General features: G+C 54.7%; 1 protein-coding gene across 1 annotated transcript in view; it reads right to left on the bottom strand.

Moving 5' to 3' along the window:
• INTS3 (integrator complex subunit 3) overlaps positions 1-14571 on the bottom strand; it is a 43850-nt gene extending 29279 nt beyond the window's left edge. Inside the window, exons 1-6 of the mRNA XM_075724520.1 lie at positions 14473-14571; positions 10905-10988; positions 9680-9763; positions 4193-4306; positions 3859-3943; positions 2202-2268 (exon numbers count right to left, since the gene is read on the bottom strand). Of these exons, the coding sequence (XP_075580635.1) occupies positions 2202-2268; positions 3859-3943; positions 4193-4306; positions 9680-9763; positions 10905-10988; positions 14473-14571 (533 nt within the window). The remainder of the gene's footprint in view (positions 1-2201; positions 2269-3858; positions 3944-4192; positions 4307-9679; positions 9764-10904; positions 10989-14472) is intronic.
• Positions 14572-14943: the final 372 nt, after the last annotated feature.

Below are 14943 nucleotides of genomic sequence, written 5' to 3' on the forward strand. Positions count from 1 at the left end.
AATTCCCGTGGAAGTGCCACGGCTGCGTGCAGCAGCTGTAACGTGGCCACCTGAAGAGACACCAGCCCAGTGGCAAATGAGTCAGCTGCCTAAATCACCGAGGGGAAACCTGGGAAGACGTGACAAGTGTTTGTTTTCCCAGGCTCTTCTCCCCGCATCTAGCCGGATGCTAGGAGCAGGTTAATTAGTCGGCCGGGCGGGCGGGCCTGGCGGCACACGGCGCTGAGCCGAGGTTATGTTAGGGAGGATGTGGGAGTCATTAAGGCCGGGATCCCGGGGGGCTGGCAGGTCAGCATCTCCCCCTTTTCCCCAGTGAGGGCTCTGCAGAAAATAAAAATGCTGTCAAAGGGGGGAAAAAGCCACCCACAGCCACAGGATTCATCGATCCGAGAGGCAGAGAAAGTGAAAACGCTCGGAGGAAGCATCGCACTCGTGCCGCCATTAGTGGCAAGAAGCTAAATTAACAGCCGGCTTCGAGAGGTAGCGGACCTGCCTCCTCTCCGAGGCGGGCAGCGCTTGAGAAGCGGCTTTGCTGTAACTGTTTTTAATTAAACCGAGCACTCAATGCTCTGAACGTGGCATCAGATCTTTACATGCGTGGCTTTAATTAAAGCTCTGGCTTTTCCCTAATCAAAGCACATAAATCCCAGCAAAGAGCTGCAGGTTCTCCCTTGGGCTCACTTCCAATCCTCAGCTCTCCTCATGCTCAGGCAGTTTCTGCACTGCTACAGTATGCATCGACACTCCGGCAATACCTTCAAGGGGCCGAGCCTTCTCCTCTCACATCTGCTCCTCTGGCTGTTACCTCAAACGTGAATATTTGACAAACTCCTCTCGTGACAAAGCTCAGCTGTTTTGTCGTGCACGGCGCTTTCTCCCACAGACCCGCGGCCAGGTGTGGCTTTGGATCACCAAAGAGAAGCTGCTCTTTCTCCCGCAATCCAGCTGTTTGCAGTTATTTGTTCGCAAGACAAGAGCTGCAACATGCTGCGGCAAGACGAGGAGCGCTTCCGAGGCGCTCCAAGGCGCAGGGTGGCAGCGGCGAGTAGCACCAGCACACGGAAAGACGGCATCAAGAGCTGGTAGGGGCTTAAATACAGTTGGGAACAGAAGAGTTGAGCTTAGCAGAGGCAGCTGAGGCAATACTGCGGAGAAGAACTGAAAGTCAGCCAAGCCCAGATGATCTCGGAGGGTCTCTCCTTCCCAGGCACGCTGGGGCACTAGATGGCACTCGCAGCAGCACGCACCCACGCAGCTATTCCCGGAATAAAAATCACCAGGACTGTTAGCTGCGGCCAAATAAATGCTTTAACAACTTGATTGTTAACTGCAGTAATAAGCGATTTTAGGAGAATCGCTGCTATTATAGACAGCGCTCGCTGAAAAGCTATAGGCTATTTAAAAATAATGGCTCTGCCCAGCCAAAGGCTGCAGTCAGGAATTCTGCTTATCATCAATTAGCGGCTGCTTTGCCAACAAAGGACAATGCTGAGCCCATAGGACAATACTTCCCAGATGGCCTGTCCACAACAAATTAAAGTTGCAGCCCTGATGAAGCAGAAGCTGTTTAAACACAGGAAGCTTTTTGGGCAATTAACTCTGTCCTACTCCTCCAAAAAGGAACACCTCCCCCGCAGCTCGGGAAACTCGGGAAGAAAATATTCCTGGGATGCTGCTCCCGAGCCACACGTGCTCCTCAGCCACACGAGGCGATGCCGCCCTGCTGCCCAGAGCGCGGGCTGAGCACCGACCAGGCGCCGCGCGTTCGGGGACAGTCGTGTCCTCGCGCACGGCTCGGGGAGAGGCAGCAATCTGGGCAGACCGTCTTATTTGACGTGACATGCAGCCCCTCTCCAAACCCCGCAGAGGAGGTTTGCTAACGGAGGGACTTTGGGACACTCTCCCACACACAACCTGCAGCGAGAGGGCTCCGAGAGCTAGAGATTCGTGCCACGGCTTGCAAATATGCTTGGTAATTCAGGAAGGGAATGCAGAGGTCTTTTGCGCAGGAAACACCAACAACACGCTCCCGTGCAGGCCGTCACCGCAAACGCACTGCCCCAAAATCCGCCTCTCCCGCGCCGAGCAGCACAAGCACCCTCTCGGCAGGCAGGCGAGGAGCGCGCTCCCTCGTTTCGTGCCCGGCCGCTGCTCTCTTCAGACCGCACCAGCCTTCGCCAGCGCCTCCCGCCCAGCCGTACCTTTGCTCAGTCAGTATCTCCAGGACGTTCTCGGCCAGCCAGATATTCTTCGCTGTCACATCCCCACCTGAAAGCAAAAGAGCAACAGGGAAAAGTCAGATGAACGGGTACGGTTCCGTCGCCAGACTCAACCGAACCACCGACCGCTTCGATCCCTGCATGCCCGGTGAGGCACAGCTGAGGAAGGAGTTCGCTCCCTGTCTGGAGCACACACTCCTGCCTGCCACACGTGCTCGGCTGTTCCTAGATACGGCACATTTCCCGGTACAAGTGCCTTTCTTTAGGGGATCAAGGCGGTCTTTGCTGCAACAGCATTCTTGCAAAAGAGCTGTGATAATATGGAGTCGGTAATTATCCTTCTGGAAAGCAAAGAAGCAGCCAGAAAGGGATGAGATTCAGTAGCTGGAAAAGAGAAAACGTTTGCAGCTGCTGAGCCTACAAAGGCGAAACAGCATCTGCAAAGAATGCCCAAACTCTGAAATAAAGGCCAGGTGTCAAAGTGGTGTCTCATGCCCTCAGCGTGGGCTGTCAGCACGAAGCCGGAGCCTTTGGCTGACATCGCTGGGAGCAGAGCGGGACTACTGCTCGCAGGGGCACAGAAAACGCCTAAAGCAAGCAAGCCAAAACAATGGGATCATAACAATTAAGGCATCGTAAAAATGGTGAGAAGTGAGACAGCGGCGTCCTTCCAGAACAGAAGGGGCCCTGAACGGGGAGGTGCAACCAAGGGGAAACAAGGGATGCCTTCACCAGTGGTTTTTAAAATGTTCTGTGTTTACACTGTGACAACGGGGCCAGGGCAGCTTGGCTCGCGCTCAGGACTCTGTCCCCTCCCTCTCCATTCTTCCTCCCCTGAAGAGCAGACACGGCAATTTCCAATCCAGGCTGCCCAGCCCCGTGTCACAGGCGCATACAATAAAAACACAATGTCAGGTTTTACGGTGGGACATTAATTCCTCCTTCGTGGACGTCAGCGGCCAGCACCAGCGCTGAGTAGAGAACACGGAAGAGGCACCGTTCCTGTGAATCCGGAAAGGCGTGTGCATGCGTGTGTGTGTATGTGTGCATGGCTGTGGGGTGCTTAGACCGAGGGCTGGGGGGAACACGCTGCAGGCCAGCTCGCTGGAGGAGCTGCTGCTTTCGCGCGGGGTGAAGCAGCCTCCTGCGTCTCTGAGGAGTTACAGAGGAGCTGCATGCACAGCTCTTGCCATCCCAGAGGTCAGAGCAAGGACTAAGGATGATCCCGGTGCTCTTGCGCAGTGCTACGGGGTGAAAGCTGGCAGCAACAGGATCCAATACGCTTCCTGGCTGATCCAGCATTTGCCAGAAGCCTCCTGGCTCTGTGATTCACCCCTCATAGAGGCTGTTGGGAGCAACAGACTCTTGCAGGCTTATCCTCTGCTCCATCCTCCCCGCAGAGATCTCCTCACCAGACAGGTTGGGGCAGGCTTGGTGCCTGCCAGTGAGCCCTGCTCCTGCCTGTCAGCTGGGTACAGAGACACTGGGGAAGCCTGTGCGGAGCGGGCTGCGCGGCAGCACAGGCTCCGACGCCAAGCGCAGCACACCACGAGTCAGCCCTGCCACGCCACGCCAGCGTGCTGGCACGAGCAGGGGGGATGCAGGCAAGCGGTCGCCTCGCTCCTGTGGCACAACTCACCCGCAATCTGCTTCATGAAGGTCATGCAGACGCCGTCCGCACCGAGCACCCCGCTCTTCACCAGCTCCCGCAGCAACCACACCAGCTGGGCAGAGGGAGAGATCAGCGTGGGTTTCGCCACAGACCCCCCTCCCGACACCTCTCCCCAGCGCCGTGGCTGCCTCGGCTGGCAAATGCCACGTTTTGCTTCCAAAGGTGAGTCCGTAACACGGAGCAAAGTTGCTCCACCAGTGCCAATTGCCCGCCCAAGCCCTCCACACTCAAACGCCCCCTGCGCATCCTCCATCTGGTTGGTGTCCGAGGAGCGATTCTGGGGAGAAGGCCTTCTCCTCACCTGGGTCCGACAGGTATCCTGCAGCTTCAAGTACTTCTCCATGAGAATATGGTTGATCTTGTTGAGAACGATGTTCATGCCATCTCGGCTCACCAGTGCCAAGTCCCGGTAGCACTGCAGCAGAGAAGAAGAGCGGGAGATGGTTACAGATGAAGGACCAAAATGGAAAATGTGCAATGGTTTCTATCAAACCTGACCAGATAACAGCAAATAAATGAATCTCAGTGAAAGAACATCAAGGCAGGCAGACTCCCATGGGGTGACCTGAATCGGCATCCCAGGGCCGGGCAGGGAGAGCCATTAATCCTCTGGGGCAGCTCTGACAGCTGGATTCACTGGATTTAGCCCCAGGAACCAAAGGTTTCTCACTCTGTCAGGTGTCCCTGTCCCCTAGGCCAGCCTTCCCTGCACCCTGCCACAGCTCTGGAGGGGCCAACACCAGAGAGAAAAGACAACGATCCTTCAGGAAGGATCAGTTAATAAACCGACATATCCAGATCGCTTAAGCTCCCCGCTGCTCCAATCTCCCTGGCACCAGTGACAACCGGAACCACACTGAAGATGCCCGCAGGACTTGGTGATGGTGGTTCGGTTCCGTGGGAGCTCCACGGAGGTGCAGGAGCGGAGGCAGATCGTCCCCTCCCAACCTGCTCCTGCTCACACAAGACTTCTGAGGTCAGACAGAGCCGAATTTGGAGACCGTCCAGTCCAAAACCATGCTACCACGTTGGCTTGTTTCGGGTTAGAAATCCAGACATGCTGCCCACAGTCCAAACTGGCAGATTTGGTGGGGCTCTCTATGCGAAGAAGGAACTATCGCAGGGCAAGGAAGGACTTGTCTGCCACCAGCAGCCAGACAAAACACTGGCCAGATTGCAAAGGTGCTGGCTCTCCCTTCCCCTCTGGTCAGGACAGCAGGGGGTGGAGGGTAATTAGGAAGTAATTTGCTAAATGGTTCTGCATGAATGTTAATTTGTGCCAGTAAATGTCATGATATTCCAAAGAGCAGGGGTCTGGTCTCTGCATCCTCCTTTAGAGAGTTAATGAGGCCTCAAAAGATCTCTTTGATTAGACTCCCTGTGCTCAGGCTTTTTCCCTCCCTTTTTCATATAGCACTGTGGGGAAAGAAAAAAAAAAAAACCCAACCCACCACTAAATACTTATATATATATATATATAAAAAAAAATCAGAATCCAAGACATGTAGACTCTTTGGGGCCTTTAATTGCTTTTGAAATGCTAAATGAATGCCCACAAAGCAGAGCCAGACTCAAAGTCTCCACACAGACAACTACCTGGCCAGGAATGCACAACATCTCCCTCCGCTGCATCAGATTTGAAAAAGAAACACATACATCACACCGATGGCTAGGCGCAGGGGATAAAGCTGGTCCAGGACCCAGCTGGCCAGGGAGCACGTGGGGTGCCAGTGGTCGAAGCTTTTACCTCGTTTGGAAAACACTGGTGCTGCCAGGTCCCTGCCCTGCCTGGATCCTACCTCCCTGATGACAGGATTACGACCACCCGTCGCCCCTGGCACCTCCCTCTCACAGGCAGGTGCATTTCTGCACCCTTCGGAGCAGCGACGAGATGAACATTTTTCATCTTAGTAGCTTTTTCTTGGTGGTGGCTAGCTGCTGCTGTGTTCCAAGAATTTGTGCTTTTCTGGGTGAAACATCCAGGCTTTGGTTTTCTGCCGGACGTGTGTGAGACACAGCATCCACACCTGCATTTAAAGCCACCAAGAGGTCCTGTGATATGGCCCTGACAGCGCGGATTAGCTCCCGACCAGCTGGGCTGATTCTGGCAGCATCCTCAGGAGCAGGGCTGGAACAAACAGCTAGAAGAGACACCCTAAGGGATTTACTTCTGCTTTGCTATTTAAGTCCCAGGAGGAAGGACACCATAATCCTGTTACCTAGGGAAGTTTGGCAGCTCTTCCCCTTGCTTACTGCATGCTCCCTCAAATCCCATAAGCAAACACTGCAGAAAACCAGAACTCGAACCGCACCTATGACGCTGCTGATCCTTGGCCCAAAGGACAACTGGCCCGAGAACAAGTCCCATTTCATCAGGGTCACGGCCACACGGCATGTCACCGACCGGTTGCTTAATGGGTTGGACCGGACCCCTGCCTAAGAGCCTCCAGCACATGGACGTGGCTATAATCCAAAGGAAGGTGCTTGGAGAAAATCTCCAGGGCTCCAGCAGCTAAGGGGTGGGGAGAGAACCTGAATTTCTTGATTATTGCCAAGGTTGCAAACAATCCATCGCCTCCTCCCCCCTCTCGGCAGATTGGAGCCGCCACTCGCACAGGCCATTAATTAACAGGAAGGAACAAATGATAAACGTTCACTTTAAATGAGGGGAGAAGAAACAAACAAGCAAAAAAAAAAAAGAAAACAGCCATGGAGTGGAGGAGAGAGGTCCCCTCCCACCCGGCACTGGGGCAGAAGAGGCGCACGGCGGACAGATGCCAGGGAGATGTCAGGGAAGTGCCGTGCTCATCCGTGGGGAGGGCTCCGTGCACTCTGATCCCGGAGCAGAGTGTTAATTAAAGTGCAAGATGCCAGGCGGAGGAGGGAGATCAGACAGATCAGTTGCTGTCGCTTTTGATGTTTGAAGGCGGTCAAGTGTCCCTCCTTGCAGCTGGGCAAGTTCAGCACAGCTAACCTCTCCTGGCTGGAGCGTCAAGGCAACAAAGGGCGAGGAGGAGACCCACGTGCTCCAGCCGAACCTCCGTCGCGGCGAGGGGAGGGCTGTGCCACCATTTCTTTAATCGATCCGCAAGGGGACGGGGCGGCTCAAGCCCCCTCCCAAAAAGGAAGGGAGATGTGTTTTAAACAGCCTCTCCGGAAGGAAGAGGGGGCACCCCCACCTCCCCTCCGCGCACTGGCAGACGCAGGCGGGGGACAGCGAGGCCACGGCGCGAGGCAAGACGGATCCGCACGCTGGGGACAGACATCCACTGAAGAAATACAAGATGACCAAGCAGATGGTGTGAGATGCCTCTGCTAGCGTGCTGGGACTGGAGCACACGCTGCCCCTCCTGCTCGGCTTCTAGGGCAACAAGCGCTAAAATACCCTTGAATGCAAACATGGCCAGTTACAATATCCTTTTTTTTTTTTGGCAAAATAACAGATCCCAGGAGTATGGTGAAGCCTCGTGGGGTATGCTTGATTCAGAGCAGCACCACTTCCACACCAACCTCACTGGGTTTGATGCTCCCGTGCTGACACCTGAGGTCACAAATCTTCACCTGCGACCAGATGTGGGAATGGTTATTGCAGATGACCAGGGCTGGCTGCGCTGAGCGTCCCGGACCCGTGGGCTTCTCACTGGAGGATGAACAGAGCTCTGCCCTCTGCGTGACGATTTCAGAGCTCTCTCAAGAGTCTCGCAAGATGCCTTATCAGTCAGGCAAGCGTTAAACCCTCTTCACAGGCAGGGAGCAAAGGCAAGGCGTAGCTCCCCCCCCCAAAGCCTGGTAGAAAACCACCGACTGCCTTCCTGTCCTTGCTGTCTGGATGCAGGGCAGGTGGCAGCAACAGATGACATCAGAGCCCAGCAGACTGGCAGATCCAATTACTCCCTAAGAAAAGTAACGTGCTCCGCAGAGCAGATCTGACAAGAGCAGGAGGACCAGCCACCTCTAATTACCGTGGCCACGAACAGCAACGCATGCCTCCAGCCTGCCATCTCAGCGAGACGGCGTCGCTGCCTGTCAGCAGCTCGGTCGCAAGGGAGCTGGACGGCGCAGCCCCTCGCTCCCCTTCGGAGCGAGGAGAGGAGAGCAGAGCACAGAGGGGAACGTGCCAGGCAGGTTTCTCTCGGCCCGTCGCAGCTGGATGGCCGGTGAGTGCCATGCAGATGGAAAGCTGGAGCATGCTGGACTCGTTCAACCTTTGCTTCCAGCGTACGGAAGCCCCGGAAGCCCCTGCCTCACGAGCCTCGTGCTAAGTTAACGGTGTCTGGATTCTCCCCACCACGTCCCAGCTGTGGTCCACCACATCCTAGAGGGGAGAAGAGCGTTTTATTTGATGGGGAGGAGGTTCACCCTTTGGAAGATGATCCTGTAGAACGCTCTGGTCAGTGTAGAAATACTCTTTGGCTCCTGCAGTGTCTTGGAAACACAGATGTGTTCAGCAGTGCTCTAAGCCTCAGCTGCATTCAGCCTCTCCACGTTTACAAGTCTTGCGCTCAGCCCACGAGACAGAATCAGGCCAGAGCCGAAGGACAGCAGGGCTGGGGACTCTGTGGTCAGGGTTTGGGAAGGCCTTAAGCCAACACGGAGACACAGCAAAACACAGCCATCTAAACCAAGAGAAATCGGACTCGCACCAGCACCGTAAGCAGTCAAGGCCTAAAGACTCCCGGGAGAAGCGTGTTTTGCTTTCAAGAGGTGATTTCTGGGGAACGGAGCTGTACCTTCATTGACAAGGACCGTCCCATCCAGCAAGGCCAAGGCAGCTATGAGTTCCAGGAGCTAATGCAGATCTATTGCTTTGGCAGAGAGAGCTCTGCCCTCATAGCAGTGATTAAATCAAGAGAGAATATTGTGTGAGTCACCTTCGGTCCAGTGCAGCGCCAGGATTTACAGAGCATCCCTAATGGCACGCCACTCAGCCGCGCTCGCGGCAGACCCTGCTGACTTCAAGAGTCCACTTCAACCCTTTCAAATCCCGTGCAACACCCGTTAACCGAAATGCATCCAAACAAGGACCCCTGGGTCTCGCTCGCCACTCACAGCCCTTCCAACAGGGCTTTTGTTTTCCCTTGTAGCTGCTACAAATAGGTCTGGTTTCTATAACAAAACATCATTTTTGACTCCCTCCCCGAGCGCCCCCAGTTTGTAGCAACAGCGCCAAATCCACATCCAAGATCTTTAGAATACAAAACATTCATCTTCCTGCAGATGAGTAACTACAATTTTAAAATCACAGTTTACAGCGTCGTTAAAGAGAGTTATTTAAAAATTAAATCCGGTCTGTGAAATTAATAGAGGTGGACTGCTAAAAAGCAATTTTCTCTAGGAATTGAACATGTTCCTCCTCTAGAGTCTAGGTGATTATTTCTGTAGGCATCTACATCTGGCTTCCAGCATGCAAGTCCGTTCTGGGCCTCCAAAGACAAGGCAGAAACTGGGAAAGGTCTTATGGTTTCTTGAAGAATTAGTACTCGCCTCCCACAGTGAAAAACAATTAATTCTAGGGCTGTGAAGGAACCCAGCTGAGCTCCCTTCCCTGGTGGCAGCAGCTGCTGCAGTTGCTGTGCCACGTGGACGCAACAAAACCAGGAACGGTCCAAGCAAAGTCACTGCCCTGCTACAATAAACACTGCTCAGTGCTGAGGGTTCCAGCCAGGCGCCTTCCGACGCCTGCACGAGACCCAGAACTCCCACAGCTCCGAATCCCCAGCTGCCTGGAAAGCAAAATCTCCCACGGACAAACCTTCCACACTCACCGACGGGCGCAGGCGTGCCTTACCTTCTGTGCCTGAGCAGGTTCGGTTAAGACCAGAGTGAAAAGACCCAGGCAGATCTCCTCATGCTGGGGCGTTCCTTTACATATCTGAGAGAGAAAAACACAAGTGCCATGGGTGAGCAGGTGATGGGATGTTCGAGGAAGGTCAGTAAAGCAACAGGAGGAGGAAACCCCTCTCAAGCCCACCAAATGGGCGGTCGATGGAGCTCCCAGCAGCTCGCAAGGAATTCAAAGCAGGATCACGAGGGAATGCAGAACACATACAGGGTCTCCCTCACATTCTACCCCGTTGCAAAGTTAATGCTGGCGCAAGCCTCTCAGTACCGAGAGCTTTCCAGTGATTTTAGTTGCATGGCTTCAGGATATCTCGTTCCTGAGGGACAACAAACCCCCAGACACAAAGAGCAGCAGATCCCTGAGCCCCGTCCTGCACCTGGGGACCTGCCCAGGCTCTTCTTACAGACTTTTCTACAACCAGTTCATCCAAGTGGGAAAGCATTTCATGAGCTTCAGGGCCCTGAAATCCAGCCTGCGTTGCCAACCGTTTCCCATTAAGGGAAGGCAACTCTGTGCCACTGACTCCAACAGCCCAAGGTGTTCTGGGGAGGAAAAAATGCAACCAACATGTCCGAGAGCCCACTGACATGTCACACAACAGTTTTCCTTATACGGTAACATCTGCAGCTTGCTGGCAAGTATTTTAAGACTACACAGAGTTAGAAATAAATGCTCCGTCCCTCAACAGAAAGGCTGAACCTGTCCTTTCCAGAGGTCTGGAGTCTGGCTGTTTGGAGGCCAGGAGAGAGCTGATGTGAGCAGCGCAGCAGTACAAACGTACACGAGAAACGCAAACGCCAGCAGCACACGCACAGCGACAGACTCCTGCACACGTACGGAGCACACGTACACTGGGAGAGAGACACGCTCAGCCAGATTTCAGCAAGAAATTGCACCGCGGGTCAGCTTCTAAATAGGTGACTGGGCAAGGATTAAAGCTGCAATGTTGTTTTGACTTTTAAATGTAATAGCTCTGGGAATCCTTGACAGGCTGAGAGCCACGAGAGCACAGCAGGTTCCATTCCCCAGCCTCTATGTATCTGCCTGTTCTTTGTGCCTGGCTAATAGCTTGCATGCCTGCTGCCTCCGAGAGAGACCCACGCAGGTACAATATACCAGGAATTATTTCATCCAGACAGGATTTCTCGTCTCTCAGGGAGATGGCACTTACGTGAGCATTGAGGGCATCGTTAGCTTCCCTCTCCGACAGCCCGTTGGTTAGCGAAGTCACGATGCCCACGCACCTTTCTAGTCTCTGAAACAGAGAAAAGCCAAATGTCACAAACTTGGAAGAACAAGTACACTCGAGCACATCCTCGCCAAGACAAGATACAGCAGAGGCTGCTTTGATCCCCACCCAAACACCTGAATGGACAGAAAAACAGCCAGCGACACAACAGCCATTCTTGGCTATGTCAAGGCTCCGAACCTCCTGCCAGCTGGAGAAGCTACCGCTTCATCAGCATTCATTTATTCACAGGTTTGGGCTTTAAATACTCTGCCGACACCGCTCAAAGAGCCAAAAAGTAAATGCGTGATTATTCAGTGGTACTAATACTGATGTCGCTTTGATACGAGGCCAAGACACAGTCGTGCAAAGGCTGAATTTCAGGCAGGGCTGTCAATCTGCGCTCCGAGAGCGGAGCTGCACCCCGAGGCGACGAGCTGTCCCCGGCGCAGGGAAGCCAGAGCCTGTCACCCAGCAGCTCCGCAGCGCAAGACCCACCGCTCCCATCCGTGTGGGAACCCTGGGCTGCGGGGCAGCAGCCTGGAAACCTTCTGTTCTCGTCCCTTAACATCTGAGCAGCTTCTGCCTGAGAACAAACAGCAGGAGCAGATGTTTGCATGCAAGCACCCCAAGGGATGAAGTGACGGGAAGAGCCACGGAGTCAGGATTGGTAAGTTACAGGAGCGCAGGCATGAAAATACTGGAGAAGCAAATGGCAAAGGCTTCCGCTCAACTTGAGAGAATTCAGAGAGCTGCCCGCTCTTCATGTGGGGCACGAGCAGCCCCACGCAGAAATGGTTTCTCCGGCCTGGCCATCTGGGCACCAGCACTGGCCAATGCCTGCCTCTGGTGTGGGGAAAGCACGAGCACGAGCACGCCACGTCCTCTCCCTACCTCATGGTGCCATCTCAGGGACGGTGACAGAAGGACTCGCCGGCTCACCACGTGCTCTCGCAGCAGCGATGACACCCGAGAGCCCGCAAGCAGGTGGAGAGCAGGGCTCCCGGCTGTCAGCACAACAGCGGCTCGACTGCAGGGCTCCTTTAACGCCGGGGTCTTGCTCTCACGCTACGACTTGCACGGCAAGACGTTGTTCTAAATTAAACTGCTCCATAAACGGCTCTGTTGCTGCGCGAAGGAGATGCACCCTGCCTTTTTTGCCGGTTCCACCGCTTCCACACCAGAGCTGCGGACCTGGCTGGGCTGTTTCGGCCACGGCAGCGACTCGAGGGTTGCCGGCAGCCAGCAAAATGAGGTCCTGCTTTCCTGGAGTTTCCTTGGAGCCTACAGTTAACGGAGCGGTGACCTGTCTGCACCAGGGAAAAGCGGCAAACGCAGCCTAAGACAGGCAATCAGCAGGTTACAAGAAGGTTATTTCTACACAGTCACTTCTTGATTAAAATGCAAACACATCGCACCGATTATGGAACTGATTAGCAACTCCTTTGCATATCAAAGGGGCTGCAGTGAAGAAGCTATTGAGAAAGAGGTCAACAGTTCTCCACTCCAAGGCAATATGAAAGAAGATGTACTGGTCAGTAATGCAGAGATAATGCCTTTGTGAAACCGGCTTTGTTCCAGGCCGAGCGATGGCATTATGAAAGAGCAATGGGGCAAAACCCATGAAAATCTCAAATCTAAAGCAGATGAATTATTTGAAAGGGAGGACAAGATCCAGTGGCTGAAAAACAGAGTTAGAAAAGTCCCAGTGAGAAATAAGACAACTTGTTGGCAGATAATGCAGCCAATGAACCACCAGAAGAGCTCTGCAAGGAAGCTCAGCATCAAATAACGTCTTTGATCCGAGACCTGCCGACAGACTCGCAGGACCAGGGTTTGGTATTCCCTTCTTGGGATAAATGGAGACGTGCCAACTCGCTACTGCCAGGTCTGGAGGCTATTTGAAGACAGTATTTCTACCTTTGAGCAAGTGTAACGGTTCACCTTCCTGTAAGAAGCTCTGCTGCCTCTACCAAAACCCACAGTGGAACAAGACGACGATTTCTTTGTGTTACCACCTAGTACGAGATATATTTTTATGAGCTCCAGTCCTTCCGATCACCTCCTTCTCCCCAAAACAAATGTGTTCAACTTACTGCCACCAGCAGCACCGACGACTGCTAAAGGGAAAGACTGGAGGAGGTTTTTCCCTAAACGTGGCAGCCTGTTTACTGCAAAAACTCGATGCGCAATGATCGCGCACGTTTTTTCCTGTGTACGCTCTGTTTCCTGTTTGTTGGAGTCTTTAACACAAGAAACACGAAACTTGTGACAGCAAATCCATCAGTGCTCAGGAGTATAATTAATACCCGAACCAGTTTCTCCCAACTGACCGGGCTTTTAGTCAAAAGTGCTGCTTTCCAGTGGTTTGAGAGAGGCACGGGAGGAAGGCTGGCTGGATAAAAATGTCTCCGGAAAGTCTTCTTCTGGTAGTTGTGTTTGCTCGCATACATCACCTTCACCAAACTTGAGCTCCACCACGCTCACCAACTCGTGGTGGGTCCTTCCCAGACCCAATGCTCTCGGGGAAGGATTCGGGTGAGAGCGACCTGGACCCCAGGAGACCCGGCTTCTGTAGCCTGGAGCTGATTTTCGAGCCCAACCAAAGGTCCTGGCCGTGCCAGGCTTGCGGAGCTGCATGGGTCCGAAGCTGGGAACGTTCTGTCCAGACCTGGACAGGACCCAAAACACACACGGGGACTGACGAGTGCTTTGAAGGAACATAAATACACTCCAAATGGCAAAGGACAGTTTCCAGACCTTGAGACCTAGTTATTCCAGTTACCACCCTGTTTTTCTCCTGCAATTGAAATCCAACATGATTTTTTTTTTTTTGTCTGCATCATTTCATAAGCGCCAAATACATTAGTTTCCATCACACAATAAATAACCAGTCTTTCCCACAAGCCCAGGAGTTCAGGAGAGCATCGCCACCCCCGTGGCACCAGGGAAGCCGGCCCTACAGCGGCTTTAGGAAGATCCCTGAACACTCGCCGGGTTCACCCTGCGAGCCAGGTGTAAACCAGCGTTACTGAAGGGCCTGAGCAATGCGTCCGCCTCGCCCGGGTCCCTGCGCTACCGGCTCCTCCATGGCTCTTCCGCACTAGGAACAGATCCCAGTTGTCCTGGGGAGACCCCAAACCTTCCCCACCTGTAAAAGAACCGGCTCTTTTCCCGGTGCAGGAAGTAGGACAGCACTCTGTAATTTGGGGCCTGACGACCACAGGTCAGAACGTTCCCCAGGTACTGGGAAGATGAGTCCTGCTGGTGCTCAGATCAAGGCAAGCTTCGTGAGCCCGCTCCACGACCCGCAGCCGCCCTGCCCAAGCGCGGCCGGGGCGAGGCGGGCAGGCAGACCCTGGCTGGGAGGTGGTTTCTGCTTGACGCGAGCCCCCTCCCCGCACAGGGACGGGCAAGGGGAGCAGCGTCTGCCGCCCTGCCCGCACCCTGCGCGGGGCCGAGCCCGTAACCCACCCCCTGGAGCCCCCCTGCCCCGAGCCCAGGCACCTACCTCCTCCAACTCATCCTTGGCATCCAGAAGAGTGGAGACCAGCAACTTCCCTCCTCCTCCTCCTGCTGCTGTTCCCCCCTTCCCCTTCTGCATCTCCATGGCTGGGGGGGGGCAGGAGCGGGGGGAGGGCAGCCCCTATCCAGGGGGCTTGGCCTGAGAGGAGCCCCCCCTTTCTGCTTGGCGATCCCCCCCACCCAGCTCTTCCTCCTGGGACGACGGCGCGGGGGGGGGGGGGGGGGTATGGTAAATACCCGCCTCCGGGGCACCCCCCGCTCCCGCACCGGGCAGCAATGGGGCGGAGGGGACGGGGACCCCCCTCTGCCCCTCAGGGGCTTCACCCCGGGCCGGGGGGGGGTACAGGGGGGCAGAGGGCTGCCGCCCCTTCGCAGAGGTGTGGGGTGGGGGCTGCTCTTTGACTGGGGCAGGCCGGGGGCTGCGGCCGCCCTGGGGGGGCTGCGCTATGGGGGGGGG

This window comes from Pelecanus crispus, chromosome 22, assembly GCF_030463565.1.
Source record: "Pelecanus crispus isolate bPelCri1 chromosome 22, bPelCri1.pri, whole genome shotgun sequence".
NCBI lineage: Eukaryota > Metazoa > Chordata > Aves > Pelecaniformes > Pelecanidae > Pelecanus > Pelecanus crispus.